This window comes from Oncorhynchus masou, chromosome 13 (assembly GCF_036934945.1).
Source record: "Oncorhynchus masou masou isolate Uvic2021 chromosome 13, UVic_Omas_1.1, whole genome shotgun sequence".
Lineage (NCBI taxonomy): Eukaryota > Metazoa > Chordata > Actinopteri > Salmoniformes > Salmonidae > Oncorhynchus > Oncorhynchus masou.
In genome coordinates this window covers 30,824,077-30,849,962 of record NC_088224.1, presented here as the reverse complement: position 1 = coordinate 30,849,962, position 25,886 = coordinate 30,824,077, and the positions used below count along the sequence as shown (strand labels likewise).

Sequence of the window (25,886 nt, the reverse complement as noted above, 5' to 3'; positions counted from 1 at the left end):
CTTTTACTGAGCCATTCACAGTAATAGACAATGCTTTACTTGACTCACACAGCAATGAATGAATGACCACTTATCAATAAGAAAAGTGGAAGAGCCAGATGCAGGTGTGTGTAGTAGGGACGTCTTTGGTGTCAGTTTCAGGATGGAACTTTTTCAGTGTGCGATATTAAGGTCACTTTTGGAGGTCTTATTCCAATCTCCTTTTGCCCCCACACCACTCCCCACCTACCTGTCTCCTGCTATCTTTGTCTACAGGTGTAGGATCTTCATTTTATTCCTATTTTGTTCATGAGAATTCTCAGATTAACTTTGTAATTTACATATCTTCACTGAAAACCCACACTAACCCACGGTTATATGAACAGTATTTCACTTTTCATGCAGCCTATTTTTGACCAGCTAATAGCCTAACCATCGCTCAAGCAACACTATGGACTAAACGTTCAAATCCTGTTGCTGCAGGATTATTTTGCTGTGGCAATATAGGTCAAATTTAAATCCTACATATGTACAGTACATCTCTCTCTCTCTGTCTCTCTCTCTCTCTCTCTCTGTGTCTCTCTCTGTGTCTCCATCTGTCTCATTCTCTCTCTCCATCGTGTTCTCTCGCTATCTCTCTTGCACTCTCGCTCGCTCTCTCTCTCTCTCTTTCACAAAGTATACATCTCTCTATGGATGTTAGTGAGAACATGTTGACCTCTGCAGCAACAGTAACAGGCAGAATGATCTAGATGTGTCCAAGTGCATTCTCCACCAATTGGTGGGTGTTGCCAGTAATGTGCATGAAGCCAGGATGTTACTTATCTACATTACAGGGTCTTGGAGAAGCTGATAACCTTTGAAATGAAGGGGGACGGGAGCTGCTGTGGTCAAAACAAGAGATCACTGTTTGTCTGTAACATGCTCTGTGTGGCTCATAACTTATGGATCACGTTTTGAGGATCACGTTTGTTCTCCGTTGTTTCGACAGGAAGGATGGACTCACCCTGACAATGAATCACCAGTGAGGGTTCTACATGAAATGTCAAATACTTCTGGATCAATACTTTGGCCTGTACCTCTGTCTGTGAGTCTCCTCGCCTCCTCGTTAAGTATGCCTCTGACCTATAGATCCCTTCACAGCCTACAGACAAACATGCCCAGACTCCAAGAGGTATCCCTTTGAATTCCAGCAGAATGCATGTGCACGATGACTAAAGATGACAAAGAAAGAAATAGTCTGTTTTATCAGCAAAAGATTATCATCCGCCTATGAATAAGGTGAGTGACTTGAGATTCAATTTAATCATAACATGAAGTGCCACAATAAACTGAACCCAAAGTCATTTCAAGCTGCCTTTCACGCTGCCTCACAACCTTCTAAACAACAAGAATAGAGGAGGGTAATGCCATCTTCTGGAGAGTCTGATTATAACAGATATTTCCATGACGGAAAATTGGATTGGTAAATGGAATGGGGTGGCTGTGTGTAGCCCACAGGAGGCTGCTGAGGGGAGGAAGTAGAAACCAGTAGATCCACCACCTCTGTAACCAGGTAGAAACCAGTAGACCCACCAATTCTGTAATCGGGTAGAAACCAGTAGAACCATCTGCTCTGTAACAAGTAGATGCAGAGATTATAATGCATCCACAGAAATATATTGTACTGTAGCCTAGAAATACCTAGCCTGGTCCCAGATCTGTTTGTGCTTTTGACCATTGTCAATGCCATTGTCAAACTAAACATTTGGCAAGACAATTCCATAAGGAGAGCAGAAACAGACTGGCACCCAGGCTAGAAAATACCACCTAGGTTGTCCATCACAATGTCAAGGGTTTGATAGATTTATATCATATTTGGAAAAGAAACATTATATTCAGACATAAATGTTGATAGAAGTGGTGTGTTTGCTGGCACTACAACGCATCATGTTTTAATTCAATAAATCTCATTAAACATTTTTTTTAATATGACAGATAATCATTTCCTTCTGCTTGTTTCCAGTGGATTTGACACATCTATCTATAGTACAGCCAATGTTTCTTCATATGATATTTTTCATGATTCATATTCTGACACATACCACCTATAACCTCTGAACAGAGAGACCAATCTTTAATACAATTGGATGAAACTGAGAAATTGATTCCATTGTGTGTGGTCAGTAATTATGAAAGGGGTAGAGAAAGAGGGGGAGAGAGATAGAAAGAGATATTTTCTCTGTGCAGTGGTGTAGAACATTGTCCCCCTGTACGGTGGTGACCTGTAGAGGCCTGCCCAGGTGGACGGTACAGGACCAATCAGCAGCAGCCTCACTGAGCAGGTGGAATGACTTTCATGCCCTTTGAGTCAAATCTATTAGACATGTTCAGCTCTCTGTAAGGCTACCTGCACTTACCGACTTAGCAAACAGATGTTTGCCCTTGAAGGGAGAATGGTGGAATGTGTTACACACTATGACTAGTTATCTGCAGTAAGTTTACATACACCGAATACATTTAAACTCAGTTTTTCACAACTCCTGACATTCAATCCTAGTAAAAAGACCCTCTTTTAGGTCAGTTAGGATCACCACTTTATTTTAAGAAGGTGAAATGTCAGAATAATAGTGTAGAGAGTGATTTATTTCAGCTTTTATTTCTTTCCTCACATTCCCAGTAGGTCAGAAGTTTACATACACTCTATTAGTATTTGGTAGCATTGCCTTTAAATTGTTCAACTTGGGTCAAACGTTTCAGGTAGCCTTCCACAAGCTTCCCACAATAAGTTGGCCCATTCCCCCTGACAGAGCTGGTGTAACTGAGTCAGATTCGTAGGCCTCCTTGCTCACACACACTTTTTCAGTTCTACCCACAAACCTTCTATAGGATTGAGGTCAAGGCTTTCTGATGGCCATTCCAATACCTTGACTTTGTTGTCCTTAAGACATTTTGCCACAACTTTGGAAATATGCTTGGGGTCATTTTTCAATTGGAAGACTAATTTGCGAGCAAGCTTTAACTTCCTGACTGATGTCTTGAGATGTTGCTTCAATATATCCATGTAATTTTTTGTCCTCATGATGCCATCTATTTTGTGAAGTGCACCAGTCCCTCCTGCAGCAAATCACCCCCACAACCTGATGCTGCCACCCCTGTGCTTCACGGTTGGGATGGTGTTCTTTGGCTTGCAAGCCTCACTCTTTTTCCTCCAAACATAAGAATGGTCATTATGGCCAAACAGTTACATTTTTGTTTCATCAGACCAGATAACATTTCTCCAAAAAGTACGATCTTTGTCCCCATTTGCAGTTGCAAACCGTAGTCTTGCTTTTTTATGGCGGTTTTGGAGCAGTGGCTTCTTCCTTGCTGAGCGGCCTTTCAGGTTATGTCGATATAGGACTTGTTTTACTGTGGATAGAGATACTTTGTACCTGTTTCCTCCCGCATCTTCACAATGCCCTTTGCTGTTATTCTGAGATTGATTTGCACTTCTCTCACTTCTCTCTATTTTAAACTGCACAACCATATGGTACTAGCCTTTTTTTAGCGTTGAAGGTAGATTGTGGCTACCATCAATGTAATTGTCTGCAAAATTTCCAATCCCCCATTTTTTTTTGTAAATATATATATCAAATATATAGATGTTCCTGTATTATTTTCCCCTCACCCTGAAACCCTCCCCTAATTGGAGTAAACTAATGAACGACAACACTTAGGCTTCTACTTCCAACTTATACAGTACATACAGTACTATATTTGTTTTACAGACAGAGTATATTTTACAATAGTTATCTTTTTGTTTGTTTTTAGTCCCATCCTTCATCCTTTATGCTATAAGGCTTTGTTCTCTGATGGTTATAGTCACCTGTACTAAGCTTAATACAGAAATATTGCATTTACAATGAGTTTCTTTAGCTGAGAACAAAGAAGGCAAGCTCCACAATTGCATAAAGAAACATACTTGTTTTAATTATAATATAATGTTGATATTGTTTATCATAATGTTCTGAAATATATGTATGTATATTTTTACATGGGCACAAGCTACTAAGGAACACATACAGTAAGCAAACTTAGAAAAACATTAGATTCGTATTATTGGCACAGATTAAGTTCTATTATACTGTTAGCAAAAAGAAAATACTTGATTAAATAAATAAATACAATGTCACTCACAAGACAAACGTTTTTATGGAACATTCACACCAAACAGCTGGAAATGGGTCATAATCCTCAGCAGACAGACGATGATAATAAATAAAACCACTACACAAACATGTCACAAAGCTGCCTTGGAGCATTTTATGCAAAAGCACACATAGAGGACACACGCGCGTACACACACACACACACACACACACACACACACACACACACACACACACACACACACACACACACACACACACACACACACTACAGGAGGCTGCTGAGAGGAGGACGACAAATAATTTTTGCTGGAATGGAGTGAACGGAATGGTGCTCGATACCATACCATGTATGCCATTCCAGCCGTTACTATGAGCCCGTCCTCCCCAATTAAAGTGCCACCAACCTCCTGTGACACACACACACAGTGTAACAAAGGACGATTCACTCTCCCAATGACAAAATAATAATCAAATAAAATAGAAAAAGTTCAGTCAACATATCAGGGGTTGCTTTGCTGACAGAGGTAAGTCATGTCTTCTGTGGGAGTGAACAAGAAGAAAGAAAAATATTAATGTTTTAAATCATTTGAAATGGGAAGTGTTTCTCTTCATAACAGCACCAGAACTGCAGCCCTCTCTGACTGTGTGAAGCAGGCAAGTTTTTTCCCATCAGAATGTTTTGCTAAACCAAAGAAACATAAGGCATAAAGTCCATGTAGGCCTACAGCTACTGTATTATGTACCTTCAGGGAAAACACAGAAGCTCGCAAAAAACTATTATGACATGTCAATGAATTAAACCACACAACCTTGTAAAGCATGAATATTAAAATCCCAATCCACACCTGCCCTTGGAGAGCATGAAAACTTAAATCTTTACTTCACGAAATATGTGGCCCTTTGGACAAACAGATCGTGGCCCTTTGGACAATCAGATCATGGCCTTTTGGACAAACAGATCATGGCCCTTTGGACAAACAGATCATGACCCTTTGGACAAACAGATCATGGCCCTTTGAACAAACAGATCATGGCCCTTTGGACAAACAGATCATGGCCCTTTGGACAAACAGATCCTGGCCCTTTGGACAAACAGATCATGGCCCTTTAGATAAACAGATCATGGCCCTTTGGACAAACAGATCGTGGCCCTTTGGACAATCAGATCATGGTCCTTTGGACAAACAGATCGTGGCCCTTTGGACAAACAGATCGTGGCCCTTTGGACAAACAGATCGTGGCCCTTTGGACAATCAGATCATGGCCCTTTGGACAAACAGATCGTGGCCCTTTGGACAAACAGATCATGGCCCTTTGGACAAACAGATCGTGGCCCTTTGGACAAACAGATCACGGCCCTTTGGACAAACAGGTCACGGCCCTTTGGGGGTAAAAGCAAACAGGCAAGAGGGATGTCAGAAGGAAATTATGCGTGAAGCTTGCTAGCTATACCAGACTGCTGACACAGCTTCTGTAGAGATTTCACAACCAGCCATTCCCTCATTGTCCTGACGGGAACAACCCAGCCCCCTTTCTATTGCTGTGTGTGTGTGTGTGTGTGTGTGTGTGTGTGTGTGTGTGTGTGTGTGTGTGTGTGTGTGTGTGTGTGTGTGTGTGTGTGTGTGTGTGTGTGTGTGCGTGCGTGCGTGCGTGCGTGCGTGCGTGCACGCGTGTGTGTGTGGTGTGTGTGTGTGTGTGTGTGTGTGTGTGTGTGTGTGCGTGCATGCGCGTGTGTGTCTGTGGTGTGTGTGCGTACGTCTTAACGGAAGCCATTTAATTAAAGTCAATCCCAGTGACACTCTGCTTACCAGTCAGCACTGCAGCAAACAGAGCAGCCGCAGGAGACGACTTGGAGATGTCACCTTTTGCACTGCAAGGACACTAGGAAAGGGCTTAATGACAGTGACAGCAGAGCACCAGGAGATGGGACATTACAATAGGAGACGAGTAAGGTCAAGCTTTGTCGCTTGCCGCTAGCTGCATGGACACATCTTTGAAAGCTGACCCGCGAGCGGAGAACGGAGTATGTACAATATCAATTGAAACAGCCATACACGAAGGACAATGTTGGAGTGCAAGGACTTCATCAAGCAAGTGTATCTGTATCTGTACTTGCTGTAAACGTCCAGCATAAAGTGTACTTGTCAGTCAAACCAGTGCAAAGAATAACTACAGGTCTGTGTCGGTACATGACCTCCATAGACGCACCTTCAGTCACCTCCATGTGATACCATGACAACATCTCTGTAAATCTGAAAATGTAAACATTCGTTTCATCTCGATGGACAGAAGCATAGTACCTACTAGTAAGTGCCCATAGTAGAGACACTGTTCTGAGATGCAGGGTGACACCCTCCTTATTATACTGTTCCTGGCACAGACAAGGTAGCAACATTAAAGGTTCAATGCATACAAAATCTAACTCTAAAAGCAGCGCACGTACAGTATGAGAAATCAGAGAGAGATCTATAGGTAACTTCCAAGGGATATGAGCCATAGTGATTCATACATCATGATTCTATATTTCAAATCTATTTCAAATATTAATCAACCAAGATAAATTACACAATGGACTCAGTCGCAGTAATACTCATATCTCAGTATAGTAATATACATATCTCAGTATAGTATTACTCATATCTCAGTATAGTAATACTCATATCTCAGTATAGTAATACTCATATCTCATTATAGTAATACTCATATATCAGTATAGAAATACTCATATCTTAGTAATAGTAGTAATACTCATATCTCAATAGGATCACTACAGTCGGTAGAAGGTGCATAATAGCTTATGAAGGGAGTTGGGATATACCTTATTTTAAAGAACACAAAGGCATTACATGGTTGATAAGCCTTCAACTCAACTCAGCAGTTTGATGGACACACATAAATGCTTTCAACAAACATACACTTTTTTAGATATGTAATATACTGTACATAAACGTATACAAGAAATATATAGACCACCTTTTTCTGGCATTGTATGTATAGAAGGTTCACCTCTTGATTTGGCCTTCATGTTATGTGTTGAAATTGTATGATATAAAATCCACAACACAATGGTCATAGTCTGACAAACGTATGGATATGGTATAATTTAAAATACATGATTTAAAATGATATATAAATAATTTTCGTAAAAAGAAACGTTTGTACAATATAACATCACCACAGTTCTATGTGGAGTTTGATACGTGTATTATAACATTTACAATTACGGAGTTAAATTCCAAACAACTATCTCCTTTGTTTTTTAAACAAATGCATACATGTACTCCTTCGTCCAGTGATTCGTAGATCCTTCTTCCAGTGATTTGTAGATCCTTCATCCAGTGATTTGTAGATCCTTCGTCCAGTGATTCATTCAGACTAGCCACTTCAGGTCAGGATACATACCAAAATGAAATGTTCTTGATTTGGTAGCGCTTTGGGATGAACATTAGTTGTACATTACACTGACTACACTTTGGGATGAAGGGGTTCATAAGGCCTATACAACACCAGTATGAGCCACACGATGCGCCACGTCAGTTGTTTCACTTGACATACGTGTATACCGCTGTTAATATGGATGGGACGTATAGAGCTTATGACCACCTCTTTGACAACAGGGGTAACATAATTATACATACTTTAAATATACACTGTACATAGTCATGGTGCAACCCCCTTTCTCTCACCAAATCCTCCTATCCTCTTAACCACAACAAAGAGATCTTCATATACACCTAGAGCCTCTCTGAGCCAGTTTCTCTATAGCTACAGCTCAATTTGAAGTAGTGGTTCTACTTTTTTAAATATTTGAGCCTCTATTTGAAGGGATACTTCAGGATTTTGTCAATTAAGCATTTCATTTACTTCCCCAGAGTCAGATGAACTAGTGGATACCATTTTTATGTAAATGCATCCAGTATGAAGGAAGTCAGAGGTAGTTTCGTGAGCCAATGCTAACTAGAGTCAGCCCATTGACTGGAAGTCTGCTGTATCAGCTAGCAGTTTCCATATACTTCCAGTCATTGCCCTAACGCTAGTTTGCAATTGCGCTCCTGCTAGTTAGCAACTTCCTTCAAACTGCACACAGAGACCTAAAAATGGAATCCACATATTCATCTAACTCTGGGGAAATAGCTAAAGGGCTTCATTGTCGAAAATCCTGACGTATCCCTTTAAAGTAGTTTGAAGTACTATTTGAAGTAGTTTTAAGTTCTATTTGAAGTAGTTGAGCCCTGCGACCAGGAAGAACTTCTCCAAGAAGAGTTCAGAGTCGAGCACAGCGATGTGAGCGGCTCTGCCAATCAGAGTGTTGGCGGTGTTGGGCAGGGCGTGGAACACATTCTGGCGAATCAGACAACAGTCCTTAGCCCCCACCAACGGCTGGAGTAGGTTGTTGATCATCTCTGTGTACACTGGACCTTGAATATGGAGACAGAAACACGTACGTCAACAGAGACAAAGGTACAGTACGTGATGACGATTGTTTACCATGCAAACCATGATTCTTAGATCTATTTGGTGGAGAATGCAGGCATCTGATCTTTTTAATAGGAACATAGGAGCTGCAGTGAGTGGTGCTAACCTGTGGTCCTGTCTTTGAGTGCAGTCCTGCACATCTCTATCCTTGCAGAGTGGAAGGGAACATATCGGTCCTGAGGCGATGCCACCAACACCACATTCTTGAAGAACTGGAGCCCTGAGAAACCAGACAAACAGAGGGCGTAGACAGAGAGACAGAAATAGAGAGACAGAAAGTGTGTGTGGGTTATATTGCTATATTACTTGGTGCCATCATCATTGTTTGACAGCCCTCGACTGATGAGGCTGTGTTATTTCTCGTGTCTCCTGTCACTGTGCTCTTAAAAGAGTGCACTACTGGGTTTCAAATGACAGGGTTTGGATCATTTTGTCAGCCTGGCACAGCTCGAAGAAAAAAAGTGTTTTTCTGGCTTATGTACTTGGAGTCTTTGACAAACGGATGCTTTGTTCATCTCACACAGTGGGGGTGCTTCCCAGAACAGAGCTAGCTAGCTAGTGGAGTCTGTGTGTTAGCCAAATGACATATGGAAAGGAAAAGAGGGGAAAAAAAGACAAGATGAACAACATTTTAATGAATATTTGAGCTCATTGTGCTCTTACAGTGTAGTTCCTCCTACATTATAGCAGTACCTACCTGGTTTCTGGCTGAGAAGATAGAGGAAGGTTTTCCGAGGATCGGTGTGATCTCTGCAGGTGAGCTGCAGCAACGATCCAGATTTCTTCAGCTTCTGCATCAGCCACAGACCTAAAACAACCACAGACGTCAGCCACAGACCTGTAACAACCACAGAGATCAGCCACATACCTACATCAACCACAGACATCACCTACAGACCTAAAGCAACCACAGACATCACCTAGAGATCTAAAACAACCACAGACATCAGCCGCAGACCTGTAACAACCACAGACATCAGCCACATACCTACAGCAACCACAGACATCACCTACAGACCTAAAACAACCACAGACATTACCTAGAGATCTAAAACAACCACAGACATCAGCCACAGACCTGTAACAACCACAGACAGCCAGAGACCTGATTCAACCATCTGAATAAAAGACACACACATCCCCCATTGAAGAAAACCCTGAGATGATCTCAGGGCGGAGCTAAATACAGTACAATTAATACAGACTGGTAGGAAGCTGCTGAGGAGACAAAACCAGAATCAGAAACAGTCTTTGGGGTAATACAGTATATACAGTCTGCACTGTTTCTATTCTCCATGCTAAGTCAACGATGCCCTATGTTTTGCAAGGATTACAAAGACCTAAGTAAGTAGGTAAGTATGCTGACCCGACCTCCCTCCCTACCTCACCTGTGCTGACCAGCGTGCTGTTGTTGTACAGCGTTCCCAGGTGTGGTCCGGACAGAGACAGGAAGGTGTGCAGCTTGACCAGGTAGCAGCGGAACCGAGGCCTTGTCAGCACTGACCGGATAATCACGTTCCCCAAAGAGTGACCAATGAAACTGAGGGTCGGAAAACGGAGACAAACAGAACCGACAAACAGAACAGAAACAAAACAGACAAACAGAACAGGTAAATACATTACTCTGCTGCTGCCCAGGTCTCGTTAGACCTAAAGAATGATCAAATGAAAAGTCTGCCAAGACTGACTGCACAGTTTCTTATTATAGAAACTATGCACAGCAAGAAGTGCCTCCAATTCCTTGGCCCCCTGGTATTTACTCAATCAGTATAAAGTGTTCAGGACGAGGGTTGCTCATCCCAATCTAGCCCCTTGAGTTTTGTCAAGAAAATAGATCTTTATGTTTTTAACTCCATAGAGATGATTCATGTCCAAATAAGCGTCCTCCAAAGCAAGGTGACGTCTTGACGTCTTAATGGCTAAGATAGTAATTAGCTGCTTTACCTCAGTAGTCCATCGGGCGTTAGATTTCCTTAGATGTTAAGTTCTCATCTGCTAATTACAGTAGTATCACCGTCATCACAGTACTGGGCAGCATCCCTTAACACCAGCTACAAACCACCTCATCCGTTTCCTCTAACACTAAATATAGTAGAGGCGATGAGGAGAGAGACAGCTGCTACTGTGGCACTCCATGTCTTTAGTCACGTTTCTCCAGAGTATAAACAATGCTGAAAAGAATGTATACTTAAATAGCACACACGGAAACTCAGAAAGGAAAATTGGCATATTTAGGGCAATTATTGTACATGATGAATCACTGTACTTGATTTGGATCCATTAGTGTTCTGCTGTGGAGAGAAATATGTTTCAGTTCTTCACATCAAAGACAATGCTAAGTGGTTGAAAGTGCATTGGAATATCCCCCATTACTGGGTTATTAAAACCTTCTCTAACTCAGAGGGGGCTGGTGGGAGGAGCTATAGGAGGACAGGCTCATTGTCATGGCTGGAATGGAATAAATGGAACGATATGAAATCCATTAAACATATGGAAACCGGTTGACCCCGTTCCATTTCTTCCATTGCAGCCATTACAATGAGCCCGTACTCCTATTGCTCCTCCCACCAGCCTCCTCTGTTCTAACTTGCAATCAGTTTGATAGGGTTGAGGATTGAACTGAGATAGGGGGGTTTTCTCATTTGGGCAAAAGTCCGTCCTCTGTCCTCTCCTCTGTGCCCCGGAAACCGATAAGTGGTCGAGGAGTGTGTCAATTCATTAGTAGGCAAACGAAAGTGTCCTCCACTTCTCGATAGCCACCTTTCATCGAGGATACTCATGTGTATCCTAAGGCGGAAGAGCTTTTAAATCTGCCACAACGCCTTTGAATCAGCTTTCATGTCAGAGGACAAAGAAACATGCACATGTTTAAAAACAACTTGTTTTTTCATCTATAACATGTCTTGCACAACTAACTTCATTTGTTTGATCACTTTACACATTTATTTGGGGATCCACCCCTGTAAACATCATTTGCCTAATGACGTCCGTCTCATTTCATCCACGTTCACATTCCTCGCAGACTCTCCTTTGACCTATTTCAAAAGGAGGCAAGAGAAGACGGAGGAGAGAGGACGCATACTCCTAGTGTCCTTTCTCCTCGTCTCTTTCTCATACAATGGGTTTGTGAAGGTGACGAGGAGAGAGGACATGAGGAGGATGCAATTGAATACAATTCCCAGTGAATATCATAATGTATTCATATCCTGCCATCTAGTGGCTATTGGGCTGTTTTGTTTCTCCATTGCCTCCTATTACTGTACCTTTGTCTTTATGTTATGTGGTAGTTAGAATACTGACATTAATGTTGTGTGGTAGTTAGAATACTGACAATGTTGTGTGGGAGTTAGAAATTACCTTAATGTTGTGTGAGGGTTAGGACACAGACCTTAATGTTGTGTGAGGGTTAGGACACAGACCTTAATGTTGTGTGGTAGTTGGAACTGCATTAATCGTTGTGTGGTAGTTAAGGCAATGGGCCCAGTTGCATAAAACACCTTAAGTTAATTTCCCCCTCATCTCTTTCCTTAGTTTCCCTAACTTTAAGTTAGTTGCACAAAACATTTTAATGTGAATTCCCCCATGAAATTAGGTGAATAAGTTAAGGGTGCCCGTGAGGTCCCTAACAGCTTCATTCAGTATGGTTATCAATGCAAACAGAATTTGTGGAGGTGGATGTTGCTTTCATCTGCCCTTGTTCCAAAAGGAAAGCATCAACCAGCTAGTGACTTAGCTAAACAACAGAAGATGCACAATCCATGGCTACAAAGGGATACATTGTTGTACAACTGAATGCATTCAACTAAACCCCTCTGGATCAGAGCGGTGCAAGGGGCTGCCATAACAGACATCCACGTCACCCTGGGAACAGTGGGTTAACTGCCTTGCTCAAGGGCAGAACGACAGATTTGTACCTATTCAGCTCAGGAATTCGATCCAGCAACCTTTCGGTTACTGGTCCAACACTCTAACCACTAAGCTACCTGCCACTGGCAGTTAGCTGGCAGTTAGCTGGCAGTTAGCTGGCAGTTAGCTGGCAGTTAGCTAGCTACTCTGTAATATAGCTTGAAGTGCTTGAAAGTAATAAAAAAACAAGTTGAGAAAAAATGTACAACAAGAAATGTTGTTTATTATCTTCTGAAGCAATATGGTTATCCTGTCTTGATTGTAGAGGTTCTATTTTACTATCTCACAAAATAAATGTGTGATAGTTAGAACTGACCTTAAGGTTGTGTGGTGGCTAGGAGACTTGACCTTAAGGTTGTGTAGTGGTTAGGATACTGACCTTATCCGTCCGACGGTGAGGTTGTACAGCTGAATGTGCTGGATGATCTCGTCTATTAGCCTGTCCGTCATGGTGTCAAAATCTGCAAACGTGTCAGTCTGCAGCCAAGTGAGAGGAAAACAACCAACATATTTTGACATTTATTTAACCAGGAAATCCTATAGAGATTCAAATACCTCTTTAACAAGGGTGCTCTGGTATAAGTAGCTCAAATTTAAAGCATATTCACAGGATTATCGATTTACAAAAATCTATGTTTATTGTATTAATGTGCAGACAGAATATTCTGTATTTTACCTGGTTCCTCTCAGACATGAGGAAGTCCAGTCTGGACCCTGGTAAACCCAGCTCTATGAAGGTCTTCACCAGGCGAAGGTCTGCACTGTTCCCTAGGAGGACACAATAAAACAATACACCTTCAAACTGCTGGCCCCTGATCTGTATGTAAGCATAGAGGGGGGACCCAAATGATATTCTGGACTGTTCAGTTGTTTTGAGTTAAGTTGCATTGTCCTAGCATTGGACAACATTGTATGCTGTTTTACCATCCAGGCCATGGACATATACAATCAGGTGGATCAGGTGATTGGTTGATTTGGTTGATTTAATTGATTGATTGATTGTCTCACCATCAAGGCCATGGACACAGACAACCAGGTGTATACCATCCTCAAACTCCTCATCCTCCTCCTCAGGGGGGAAATAGGGCAGGTCGGAGGCCAGGTGAGGGAGGTTACTGTACAGGGTTGCCTGGAACACCAGGTCTTTCACCAGATCCTCTTTGGACCTGTAGAAACTGGAAAACAGTGTGGGCAGAGGGGACAAGTGATGGTCAGAGGTGGAATCATTGTTGGAAATAACAACAGCATCATTATGGGAAATCACACACTCACAAGAACTCATCATCAAAGAGGTCAAAGAGCAAACATCTGACTTCCGTCTCATTCAAAAACTAGAAAGAAAAACTCACTGCAGCATCCTCTCGTTTGTGTCGTCGTCTGGCCCCAAGGAGTTGAACGAGGATGAGGAGATGATGCTGAAGGACCCCAGGGGCTGATGGGTAATGGGGGATGCGGCTTGTCGAGTGGAGATGCCGCTAATGGACGGTGAGTCCCGGAGGACGGAGGAGAAGGGAAGACAGGTCGGAGCACAGGACACAGACATATTCACCACCTCCACCACCTTCCTGTTCATAAAGGACAGGCCTGACCCTGAGGTTGACCCTGAGGTTGACCCCGAGCCTGACCCTGACTCCGAGCTACTGGGAATCTTAGCCGGCTTGGTCTGACCGTTGAGATCCAGCTGCTCTCGCTCGCTGGCCGGTAGCCCTATGAGGTCATCAGACCTGGCCCTATCATTGACAGTAAGGCCTATGAGGTGGATGGGTCTCTCTGTGTGGTTGGGGATAGAGGGGATCGGCCTGGGGTCATGGAGGCTCTTCCTCTGTGAGACCACCACTAGGTCACGCAGCCCGACCCGATGGAGACTCTGGCAGGGAGTATGATGATGATCCAGTAGGTCCTGGTCAACAAGGTCATTCAACCCAATCTGATGGAGACTCTGACAGTCATTCCTGACTGGATTATCCTCCACATCATTCACCAGCACACCGCTGGCATGTTCACAGGGTTTTGTCTCACAGCTACAGGGGGCGAAGTCTACTTCACAGGGACCTGGGTCCACTGAGTTTGAGACACCACAGCTATCTCCTCTGTGATGGTTCTTATCCTCCATCTGACTGACTACAGCTGGATCCTTCACATCATCATGGCCTTCAACATACTGTTGGAACAGCAAGACTTCCGGTACTCGACTAATGCCACTGAACACTGCTTTCATGTCCTGAGTGTCTGACAGGGCCACTGGCAAAGCAGATTCATTAGATCTAAGAGTTTCTTTAAGAACATGACAACTCTCCATATGAGCTCTGGTCACATGCTGGGGTGGTGAGGGAGCAGCTACCCAGTCAAACAGACCAACCTCAGGCAGCTCTCCCTCTTGGATGTCCTCTAGAGAGGAGTAGTTTCCCCCGGATAAGGACTCCTGGTGTCTAATCAAGTCCCCAGTCATTACATGGGTGGGAGCAGTGGAGATGGAGGAGCATCCCACCTCCTGGTCCTGGTACCCGCTGGTCTCCTCGCTCTCTGTGTCTACCTCCACCTCCGCTCCTCCCTGGTCCTCTTCTGTGTCCTCAGGACTGGAGATCTGAGGAGCTGAGACAGACTTGGTCAGTTTACTGAGCTGTTGCTGGTACCTCTGTTCCTCGTCATCCTCGTAGGGCAGGGACGAGATGGAGGTGAGGGAGGCCTGGATACCCATACTGCCACCCCCTCCGCCGGGCAGGCTGCCCCCGCTGGCTCCACTCTCTGTCTGCAGGCCCTCCAGGGAGCTGCGGTGGGCTGGGTGTCTCCTCTCCAGGTGCTGCAGTACCATTATCTCCTCCAGAGGGCGCCCTCCTCCAGTACGGTGAGCGTCCAGGAGCCAGGCCATCGAGCTGGGCTCACTCTCGATGCCTGAGTCAGAGATGATGGAGGGGGAGCGGTTCATTATCTTGGGGCCCCCCACCCCCACCACCCCTCGGTGGGCCAGCTCTCTCCTCAGGTCCGTAGGTAGAGGGTGCGTGAGGGGATGATCTTTGAGTGGAGCCTGGGGGTAAGTGGTTAGACGGCTCAGAGGAACATACTTGCTGTCGTCGTCCATAGCAATGTCATTCTCTTCTACATCCAAGTCAATTCCTGTACTGATAATGTTCTGGTATCTCTGTGTGATGATGTCCTGGTGGTTCTCCAAGTCTTTCCAAGTCGTGTCTTCACAGTTAGAGGTATGTTGTGGGTCCGTACACTGTTTGTGGGTGGAGGAGATCATTAGCACTGCTTCTCCTCTGAATGGATCCACATCAGTGGGCCTGACTCTGATTATTCTCAGGCCTAAACCAGGGCTCTCCTCTGATATCTCCTCTGCCTTGGCCTGCTCCTCTGGATCCCCTGGCTGGACTGGCTCTCCCTGGTCTGGTTCTCCCTGGTCTGGGTCAGCCTTGTCTGGGTCTGATATCTCTCCTATCTTGTCAGTAATAATGCTGGTGCTCTGCTCTCCTACGAGAGACCCGTGTGTAGAGAGGTCCATGCAGTCCTCACTGTCTTTAGGTTCCTGGGTTGGTATTGCTGGTGAGCTGGTGAGCTGGTCCAGGGGAGGAGGGCTATTGTTGACATCAGTGACAGGAGGGTCGGGGATGGCCTGCTCACTGGTGGACGTAGGTGTTGGTATATATGATCCCCAATCTAGAAGGAAAGATGGATAAAAATGTTGGGTCTCACGCTAATACTAGATGTTTGAATTATGCTTATCTACACTACTTGAAAAGTAGGAATCTGAAACAGATAAAAGAGTATTGTTAGCGCAAATAAAAGCAGACTCGGGCCAGGATTCAAACTAAAACAGATTAACAACCTATGCACTACTTAAATTCTTGTTTAGCCATCAGCGATTATGATCTCTGCGAATGTAGAGGAAATTGCCTTTAAATGTACATCGCTGTTGAATGAAATCCCGGACTTAGTCAACTCACCTGTCCGTGGAGACTCTACATATCTATCTTCGAAGATGATAGGCAGGCTGTTCCAGTCTCCGTCAATGTCCAGGCATTCTACAGGTAACGGTGGCATCCTGGTCAGGTAGTTGGAGCTACGCACTTCCACAGCTATCTGACCGTGTCTGTTGATCCTTTAACCAGGAGAAAGAAGATGGAGGAAGAAGACGATGTTAAGAGGAGAAAGAAGAAGAAGATTAGTTTTTTGCTATCTATCATAACGACTCGAACACATTGGACTTACATTTCCTCCATTCATAGAATGAAATCTCAAGTGAAGCATTAACATAACATTTTGTGTAAAACAGAGTGACAAACTACATCATGCCAATACTCACAGGTCCTCCTGAAATGTCAGGGATGTCTCTTTGGGGTGTTCTGTGAAGAAGTATGCCTCTGAAAACCGCCTGACCTGACACCAGCACAAAATACAAACGAGAACCACCTTCATTTTCTCACTGAGAAACCTACAGAGTTAGTACTGTATGCATGAAAGGCAAAGATTTGATCTTCAAAATGGTGTAAAAGTTAATAGTGTAAAAATGGTTCAAATATAGGTAACTGCCAAAATAAAGGAAACACTTGCGTAAATGAGCGAGACAATGTATTTTGAAAGCAGGTGCTTCTACGCAGGTGGGGTTCCTGAGTTAGTTAAGAATTAACGTTCCATCATACTTAGAAAATGCCCAGTTGCCCATTATTTTGTCTAGAAGAGATCTCAGTGACTATGAAAGAGGGGTCTCAAAGGAGTATAGGAGGTTTAACGGATATGTGTGTGTGTGTGTGTGTGTGTGTGTGTGTGTGTGTGTGTGTGTGTGTGTGTGTGTGTGTGTTTGTGTGTGTATCTGTATCTCAGTCACAAGGGGGCTCATTTATAAACCGTACGTACTTAGAAAATATATCCCAAAGTGTGCTTGTGCCGGTTTTCCAGCAAAAGTTAGCATTTATAAAAATTGAACTGAACGTGACAATTTCCTTTCCTCCACGCAAACTTCAGACCATCGTACGCACATGTTACAGTGGTTGAAGTATTGTAGTGCAAGCAGGTATTTTGTGGGGGATATGATGACAGGCTTATTGATAAAGTAATCATAATAACACATAACAATGTAGCCAATTTCCTTTAGTTGGAATGTAAAATAATTAGACATAGGAATCCCTTTCCTATTTCTGTCATTTTTTTTAAACCATTGCAGAATAAATTCCTCACCTTTCGTAGCTGCGATGGGTTTACATTACCAATGGTACCAGACGACACATTACCATGCGCATCTCTAATTTAACTGGGCCTATTTAAATAGATAGGCTATGCATTTCAAGTTTGGCTGTATGCGATCCCATGAGCAGTGCGGTTTATAGCCTACAGATCAATTTAATTAGGTGAACATCAAAATAGTTGCTCTCAGACCCTTTCCTTTTGTCCACATTTTGTTAAGTTACAGCCTTATTCTAAAATGGATTAAATTATTTATTTTTTCCTCAGTAATCTACGCACAATGGCTAATAATGGTTTTGAGAAATATTTGCAAATGTGTAAAAAAAATTACAAATAAATACCTTATTTACATAAGTATTCTGACCCTTGGCCATGAGACTCGAAATTGAGATCAGGAGCATCCTGTTTCTATTGATCATCCTTCACATGTTTCTACAAATTGATTGGAGTCCACCTGTGTTATATTAAGTTGTTTGGACATGACTTGGAAAGGCTCACACCTGTTTATATAAGGTCCCACAGTTGACACTGCGTGTCAGAGCAAAAACCAAGCCATGATGTTGAAGGAATAGGCCGTAGAGCTCCGAGACAGGATTGTGTCGAGGCAAAGATCTGGCAAAGGGTACCAACATTTTTTTTATGTAGCATTGAAACACAGTGGCCTCCATTATTCTTAAATGGAAAAAGTTTGGAAGCACCAAGACACTTCCTAGAGCTGGCCTCCCGCAATTGAGGGAGAAGGCCCTTGGTCAGGGAGGTGACCAAGAACCCGATGGTCACTCTGACAGTGCTCTAGAGTTTGTAAACATTTCTAAAAACGTGTTTTTGATTTGTCATTATGGGGTATTGTGTGTAGATTATTGACGGGGAAACAACAATTTAATACATTTTAGAATAAAGCTGTAACGTAACAAATTGTGGAAAAAGTCAAGGGGTCTGAATACTTTCCAAAGGCACTGTATGCTACTACTGTATGTAGCCCACTGTAATTTGTTTTTAGTAGCATTGACAGCATGTTCAGTTTGGGCGAAAAGTTTTTGCAAAACATTGTTGAATTCAAATGTTCTCTCTTTCAGAAACTGTCACAGCCCTTTGCCAAATACAGTAAATAGACCAGTAATTAATGTAAAATATTTGACAGTATGGATAGGCTACAGGTTTGCTGTGCGATAGGAGCGTGACATCATAAGCCTATTTAATCTCAGAGCCTATACCAAGGCAGGACAAAGAAACACAATACTCTATTGATAAACAAAATATTGAACAATTCATCCTTTGCATAGAAGTGTGGGTCATTACCTACTTTTAAATTGTTTCCAATATACAATCCATCTTGCAGAATGCGGGCACAGTTTTGCGACAGGTCTGATTCCTAATGGGAAACATGCTATGTATGGCATACGTCAAGTTTATAAATCAAAATATTTTTAGTCTACAAATAATTTTTAGAAATGGCACAGATATTTAGTGTGAAATTTACTCAACGGTTATAAATGAGGCCCCAGATCTCAACCCAGTTGAAAGGTTGAATGGTGTCGCATCCCTCCAATAGAGTTCCAGACACTTGTAGAATCTATGCCAAGGTGCATTGAAGCTGTTCTGGCGGTTTCTGGTGGCTCAACGCCCTATTAAGACACTTTATGTCGGTGTGTTCTTTACTTTGGCAGTTATATGTATGAACGATAAATATGTTAAATAATTCATGTTAAATAAAGTGTTCAATTATGTTTGACTTCTGGCATTTTGCAAATGTAATTTATTTGAACAGTTTGAATACCATGTTGACTTTGATACCATGCATTATCAGAAAAAAAATAATCCCCACTGAACTAAACCTGTCTTCTGTTTATAAAGTCAGAGCGTGACAGAGACAGAGAGTCAGAAACATCAGGATAATTACAGAATAAATGTTTATTGAAATCACAACCATCCTGTGGGTGAAAGCATGAAACTAACCACTGAGGGTAAACTAACATGGAGACATACGTTGTGTTCATTATACGTTGTGTTCATTATAGACATGTGTTCATTATGATTGACAGACAGACAGACAGACAGACAGACAGACAGACAGACAGACAGACAGACAGACAGACAGACAGACAGACAGACAGACAGACAGACAGACAGACAGACAGACAGACAGACAGACAGACAGGAGATCTGAAACGAACACTGTGAGAGACAGTTTACATTAATATGAATCATTCCAATGATTAGATGGAAATTACATTTGGGATTCTCAGATATAATGTCTATTCAAGGCATAGAGGTCTATAGGGACTAAGTTGGTGTATTTTACCTGGCAGTAATACTCTTACGCAATCTGACACACAAAACCTAGAATTAGAGAGAGCTTTGCAGAGTTCAAGACCTCGGCTTTAAAATAGATTCGATAGAATGAATGGGGGGTGTGTGATGTTCCTGAGGAGGTCAGGGGTTGGAGGTCAGGGGTTAGGGCTCACCCTGAGTGTGTGGTGTTCCTGGGCCAGGTGGGACAGGATATGTGTGTTGGGAACGGCAGCCTCCAGGAAGCGTGTCCACAGTGCCGACAGTTGGGAGCAGAGTTGGGTCAGGTCTCTACAGATCTGTTCTGCTACTTTCTCATGTCCCTCCTGCAACTAGAGAAGGAAAGAAGAGAGGAGACAGACGAGGATTAGGGTCAGCGTGTGGTGCTGGTTAGAGGGGTTAGAGGCTGGTTAGAGGTCAAAGAGAGCAGAGCTGTGTCAGGTCTACTGATATGTTCTGCTGCCTGCAAATGGAGGAGAAAGTGGATACAGATAGTATCTCTTTATATGCTCCATTCATTTATGGTATCTTAGATACTGTATATAGTAAAAGTACAGGTAACTGCCAAAATAATGGAAACACTTGAATAAATAGATAAATATATTCAAAGCAGGTGCTTCCATACAGATGTGATTCATGAGTTCATTAAACAATTAATATCCCATCATGTTTAAGGTCATGTATAAAAATTCTTGGCGGGCCATTATTTTGGCTGGCGTGGCTAAGCCCTCATAGGATGACAATGCCCCCCTCCACAGGGCACGAGTGGTCACTGAATGGTTTGATTATTATGAAAACAATGTAAATCATATGCCATGGCCGTCTCAGTCACCAGATCTCAACTCAATTGAACACTTGTTGGCGATTCTAGAGTGGGGCCTGTGACAGTGTTTCCTACCATCTACAAAACACCAAATTGGGTAATTTCTCATTGAAGAATGGTGTGGCATCCCTCCAATAGAGTTCCAGACACTTGTAGAATCTATGCCGAGGTGCATTGAAGCTGTTCTGGCTTGTGGCGGTCCAACACCCTATTAAGATGCTCTATTGTGTTGGTGTCTCCTTTATTTGGCAGTTACCTGTATGTTGATAAAGTAAAACACTTTAATGATGGAATTGTTTTATGGAAATACTAGTCGAACATTGGAGAGGAAAGAGAATATAGCTAATATAAATGTGGAAACTGATTGTGGTTTTAATCAGTACTGTATGTCTCATACACCCACCTACCTGTAATTCTGTTCTGAGCAGATTTAGTGTTTCTTCCACAGGAAGCTCGTCTGTGGAGAGAAAGCCAAGAGAAAGAGATTATTACAGCAAAGCGCGGCTCTACTCAGTCTTACACCGTATGACGTAAACCCACTGTAAAAACAAAAATATTCAAAAAATACAATTGAACAATAAATGATTGACTTGATTGATTGCCACAATAGACATAACTAAATAATGAGGAAATGCTATTGTAACATGTTGTTGCCTCACCTATGTCCACCTGGTCCAGCTGTGGTATCTCCTTCATCACAGTGGTGTAGTAGGAACGTAGGCCTCTGTGTGCCACCAGTAGGAGGCGACAGAGTCTACCATGCCATGTGTGAGCTCTCTGTAAACAGTTCTCACTGGGGACGTAGAAACTCCCCTGGGGGGAAGAGGGAAGAAGGAGAGGAGGAGAAGAGAGAGGATAAACACATGGAAGAGGGGAGACAGGAGAGACGGAGAGACGGAGAGACAGGAGAGACGGAGAGACAGGAGAGACGGAGAGACAGGGGAAGACAGAGGATAAACACATGGAAGAGGGGAGAGACACATGGGAGACAGGAGAGATGGAGAGACAGGGGAAGACAGAGGATAAACACATGGAAGAGACACATGGGAGACAGGAGAGACGGATAGACAGGAGAGACGGAGAGACAGGGGAGACGGAGAGACAGGGGAGACGGAGAGACACATGTGAGACAGGAGAGATGGAGAGACAGGAGAGACGGAGAGACACATGTGACACAGGAGAGACGGAGAGACAGGGGAAGAGAAAGGATAAACACATGGGAGACAGGAGAAACGGAGAGACAGGAGAGACGGAGAGACAGGAGAGACGGAGAGACAGGGATAGACAGAGGATAAACACATGGAAGAGACACATGGGAGACAGGAGAGATGGAGAGACAGGGGAAGACAGAGGATAAACACATGGAAGAGACACATGGGAGACAGGAGAGACGGAGAGACAGGAGAGACGGAGAGACACATGGGAGACAGGAGAGACGGAGAGACAGGGGAAGAGACAGGAGAGACACATGGGAGACAGGAGAGACGGAGAGATAGGGGAAGAGACAGGAGAGACACATGGGAGACAGGAGAGACGGAGAGAGAGGGGAAGAGACAGGAGAGACACATGGGAGACAGGAGAGACGGAGAGACAGGGGAAGAGAGAGGATAAACACATGGGAGACACGAGAGACACATGGGAGACAGGAGAGACGGAGAGACAAGGGGGAAGAGAGAGGATAACACATGGGAGACAGGAGAGATGGAGAGACAGGGGAAGAGACAGGAGAGACAGGGGAAGAGACAGGAGAGACAGGGGAAGAGACAGGAGAGACACATGGGAGACAGGAGAGATGGAGAGACAGGGGAAGAGACAGGAGAGATACATGGGAGACAGGAGAGACGGAGAGACAGGGGAAGAGAGAGGATAAACACATGGGAGACAGGAGAGACACATGGGAGACAGGAGAGACGGAGAGACAAGGGGGAAGAGAGAGGATAAACACATGGGAGACAGGAGAGATGGAGAGACAGGGGAAGAGACAGGAGAGACACATGGGAGACAGGAGAGTCGGAGAGACAGGGGAAGAGACAGGAGAGACAGGGGAAGAGACAGGAGAGACACATGGGAGACAGGAGAGATGGAGAGACAGGGGAAGAGACAGTAGAGACACATGGGAGACAGGAGAGTCGGAGAGACAGGGGAAGAGAGAGGATAAACACATGGGAGACAGGAGAGACACATGGGAGACAGTAGAGACACATGGGAGACAGGAGAGTCGGAGAGACAGGGGAAGAGAGAGGAAGAAAAGAGACATGGGAAGAAAATGTTGGTTACTCCATCTAGGTCAAACGATAACGAGCTGCTTTAATGACGGCTAAGTACAAATACTGGGACTCTACGGCCAGGAACCAATGAGCTCCCTCTGTGTAGCCTTGCCATTGATCTTGGTCTGGAACAGGACTTTATTTAGGACCTTGCCTAGTGAGTTAACACTAATGTGTAAAGTCTCAGTCACCATAGGAGGTTTTGGACTCAAGCAACTCCTAAACATAGCTTGGTACCCAGTAGTAAAACAACATTGATGTGGACGTGGTACTGGAAGATATAGAAGACGTGGCCCGACAGTAGTTGTATGACCTTTAACATGTCCTGTGGACAGGAACTAACTAACCTCACACTACCCAGTAACCACCAACTACCCAGACATCAGTAACAATCACTGGTGATGTTTCATACAACATATATTAGACTGGGAAGGTAATGGATTGAAAGCTTAGCCAATCTGTTGATCAATGTTACTGTACTACCATTTTAGGGAAAGTATTTATTAGTAGTAATTCCTATTTCTCACCAGCAGGTGGCTCTCTAACCGCAAACCCACAGCACTTTCACCTCTGACACTGAACCAGTCCCAACACACACAGGCCCCAGCCCCTTGGGATGCCAGCGCCTGGCCTCTGTCACTGTTTTCTGGACAGGGTCCATCTTCCTGTGACTGGCTGGCTGTTCTGGCTGCTTTGGCAGTTTTGTTTTAAAGATATGTAATGATGGTGTATGTTTGGATAATGCCTGTGTATGTGTGTGAGTTTTAAAGGCATGTAATACTGGTGTATGTGTGTGTGTTTTAAAGGCATGTAATACTGGTGTATGTGTGTGAGTTTTAAAGGCATGTAATACTGGTGTATGTGTGTGAGTTTTAAAGGCATGTAATACTGGTGTATGTGTGTGTGTTTTAAAGGCATGTAATACTGGTGTATGTGTGTGAGTTTTAAAGGCATGTGATACTGGTGTATGTGTGTTTGTGTTTTAAAGGCATGTAATACTGGTGTATGTGTGTGTGTGTTTTAAAGGCATGTAATACTGGTGTATGTGTGTGAGTTTAAAATGCATGTAATACTGGTGTATGTGTGTGTGTTTTAAAGGCATGTAATACTGGTGTATGTGTGTGAGTTTTAAAGGCATGTAATACTGGTGTATGTGTGTGTGTGTTTTAAAGGCATGTAATACTGGTGTATGTGTGTGTGTGTTTTAAAGGCATGTAATACTGGTGTATGTGTGTGAGTTTTAAAGGCATGTAATACTGGTGTATGTGTGTGTGTGTTTTAAAGGCATGTAATACTGGTGTATGTGTGTGTGTGTTTTAAAGGCATGTAATACTGGTGTATGTGTGTGAGTTTTAAAGGCATGTAATACTGGTGTATGTGTGTGAGTTTTAAAGGCATGTAATACTGGTGTATGTGTGTGTGTTTTAAAGGCATGTAATACTGGTGTATGTGTGTGAGTTTTAAAGGCATGTAATACTGGTGTATGTGTGTGTGTGTTTTAAAGGCATGTAATACTGGTGTATGTGTGTGTGTGTTTTAAAGGCATGTAATACTGGTGTATGTGTGTGAGTTTTAAAGGCATGTAATACTGGTGTATGTGTGTGTGTGTTTTAAAGGCATGTAATACTGGTGTATGTGTGTGAGTTTTAAAGGCATGTAATACTGGTGTATGTGTGTGAGTTTTAAAGGCATGTAATACTGGTGTATGTGTGTGAGTTTTAAAGGCATGTAATACTGGTGTATGTGTGTGTGCACTATAATCTACCTTGGGGCAGTAAAGCGCAGTGCCCTATCATCATAGCTCTACTCTGCTCTGTAATAACAGATAATTCTTCTGGATCCTCCACAACCAGGAAGGAACATCTGTATGTTTACCTTCATAGTTCCTTTGACCTTTATAGTGGCATACTGGGATATGGGGGTTGTGACAAGGAACACCTCCAGGGGTAAAAATGAAAAATAGCTATTTCTGTCACTATGAACGCAGTCATTATCCCCCTCCCCCACAAAGCAAAACTCTTTTTTTCCTCACTGACGAGTCTAAGAGTCTCAACACACTTCAATCCATCGATCGACATCTGAGCATGTGCATGGGCGGAATCCGATTTTTGGGAGCAAACCTTTGTCCACATCGTCATTGCGTTCCACCCAGAGAGGAAGTCTGCCTTGTGTAGTGTATACCGACCAGGGGGTTTGGGGTGCCAGAGTAGCTTACCAAGCAAGAGGGGCCGAGGCAATCTTTGTGTAAATACAGTATATTTCTTATGCGAAGTAACCTCCTTTGGATACTATATTACAGTCTTCTTAAGTCCTAATTGTCAGCAGCACTAACATGCAAAGCTGACCGTCTGTTACAGGAACACAAGGCTGAGTACACAGGTTACACGCTGGATCTGATGGCTGCTGCAGTGCACTGTGGGATACGTAGTTACAGGGGGTCCATCTGCTCCGACAGAAATAGAACTCAGAGTTACAAAACAATGACATGAATGGGGATTCCTGCTCTAGTAATTATATTTCTATGGCTCACTCTAGATCTACATACAACAGGAACAGGGGACAAGGCAGCAGCTTATCATGCAGGCAGGCTGGTAAAAATATCAGGACAGGTCTCTCTCTCGAAAAGGCCGGAGACTGTGTGCTTTCAGTATCTGAAGGTATCCTGCCTCTTGCTCTTGCATTAGTACCTGACATTCTCAACCACCCCACGAGGGTCCAAGATGAGTATCTCCCTCAGAAAATCTTTATCGCCTCTCTGATATTTCTGAGATACACATTTTTATACCAATGAGGAAATGTGAACGATGTAAAGAAAGTCCACATCCATGTTCT

At 43.4% G+C, this 25,886-nt stretch overlaps 1 protein-coding gene across 1 annotated transcript in view; it reads right to left on the bottom strand.

The window, feature by feature from the left end:
- Nucleotides 1-3,909: 3,909 nt before the first annotated feature.
- LOC135552076 (protein FAM135B-like) overlaps nt 3,910-25,886 on the bottom strand; it is a 60,194-nt gene continuing 38,217 nt past the window's right edge. Inside the window, exons 8-20 of the mRNA XM_064983461.1 lie at nt 21,447-21,600; nt 21,195-21,244; nt 20,141-20,296; nt 16,798-16,871; nt 16,439-16,593; nt 13,844-16,151; nt 13,503-13,669; nt 13,171-13,262; nt 12,874-12,971; nt 9,977-10,128; nt 9,286-9,396; nt 8,695-8,808; nt 3,910-8,530 (exon numbers count right to left, since the gene is read on the bottom strand). Of these exons, the coding sequence (XP_064839533.1) occupies nt 8,325-8,530; nt 8,695-8,808; nt 9,286-9,396; nt 9,977-10,128; nt 12,874-12,971; nt 13,171-13,262; nt 13,503-13,669; nt 13,844-16,151; nt 16,439-16,593; nt 16,798-16,871; nt 20,141-20,296; nt 21,195-21,244; nt 21,447-21,600 (3,837 nt within the window). The 3' untranslated portion in view covers nt 3,910-8,324. The remainder of the gene's footprint in view (nt 8,531-8,694; nt 8,809-9,285; nt 9,397-9,976; nt 10,129-12,873; nt 12,972-13,170; nt 13,263-13,502; nt 13,670-13,843; nt 16,152-16,438; nt 16,594-16,797; nt 16,872-20,140; nt 20,297-21,194; nt 21,245-21,446; nt 21,601-25,886) is intronic.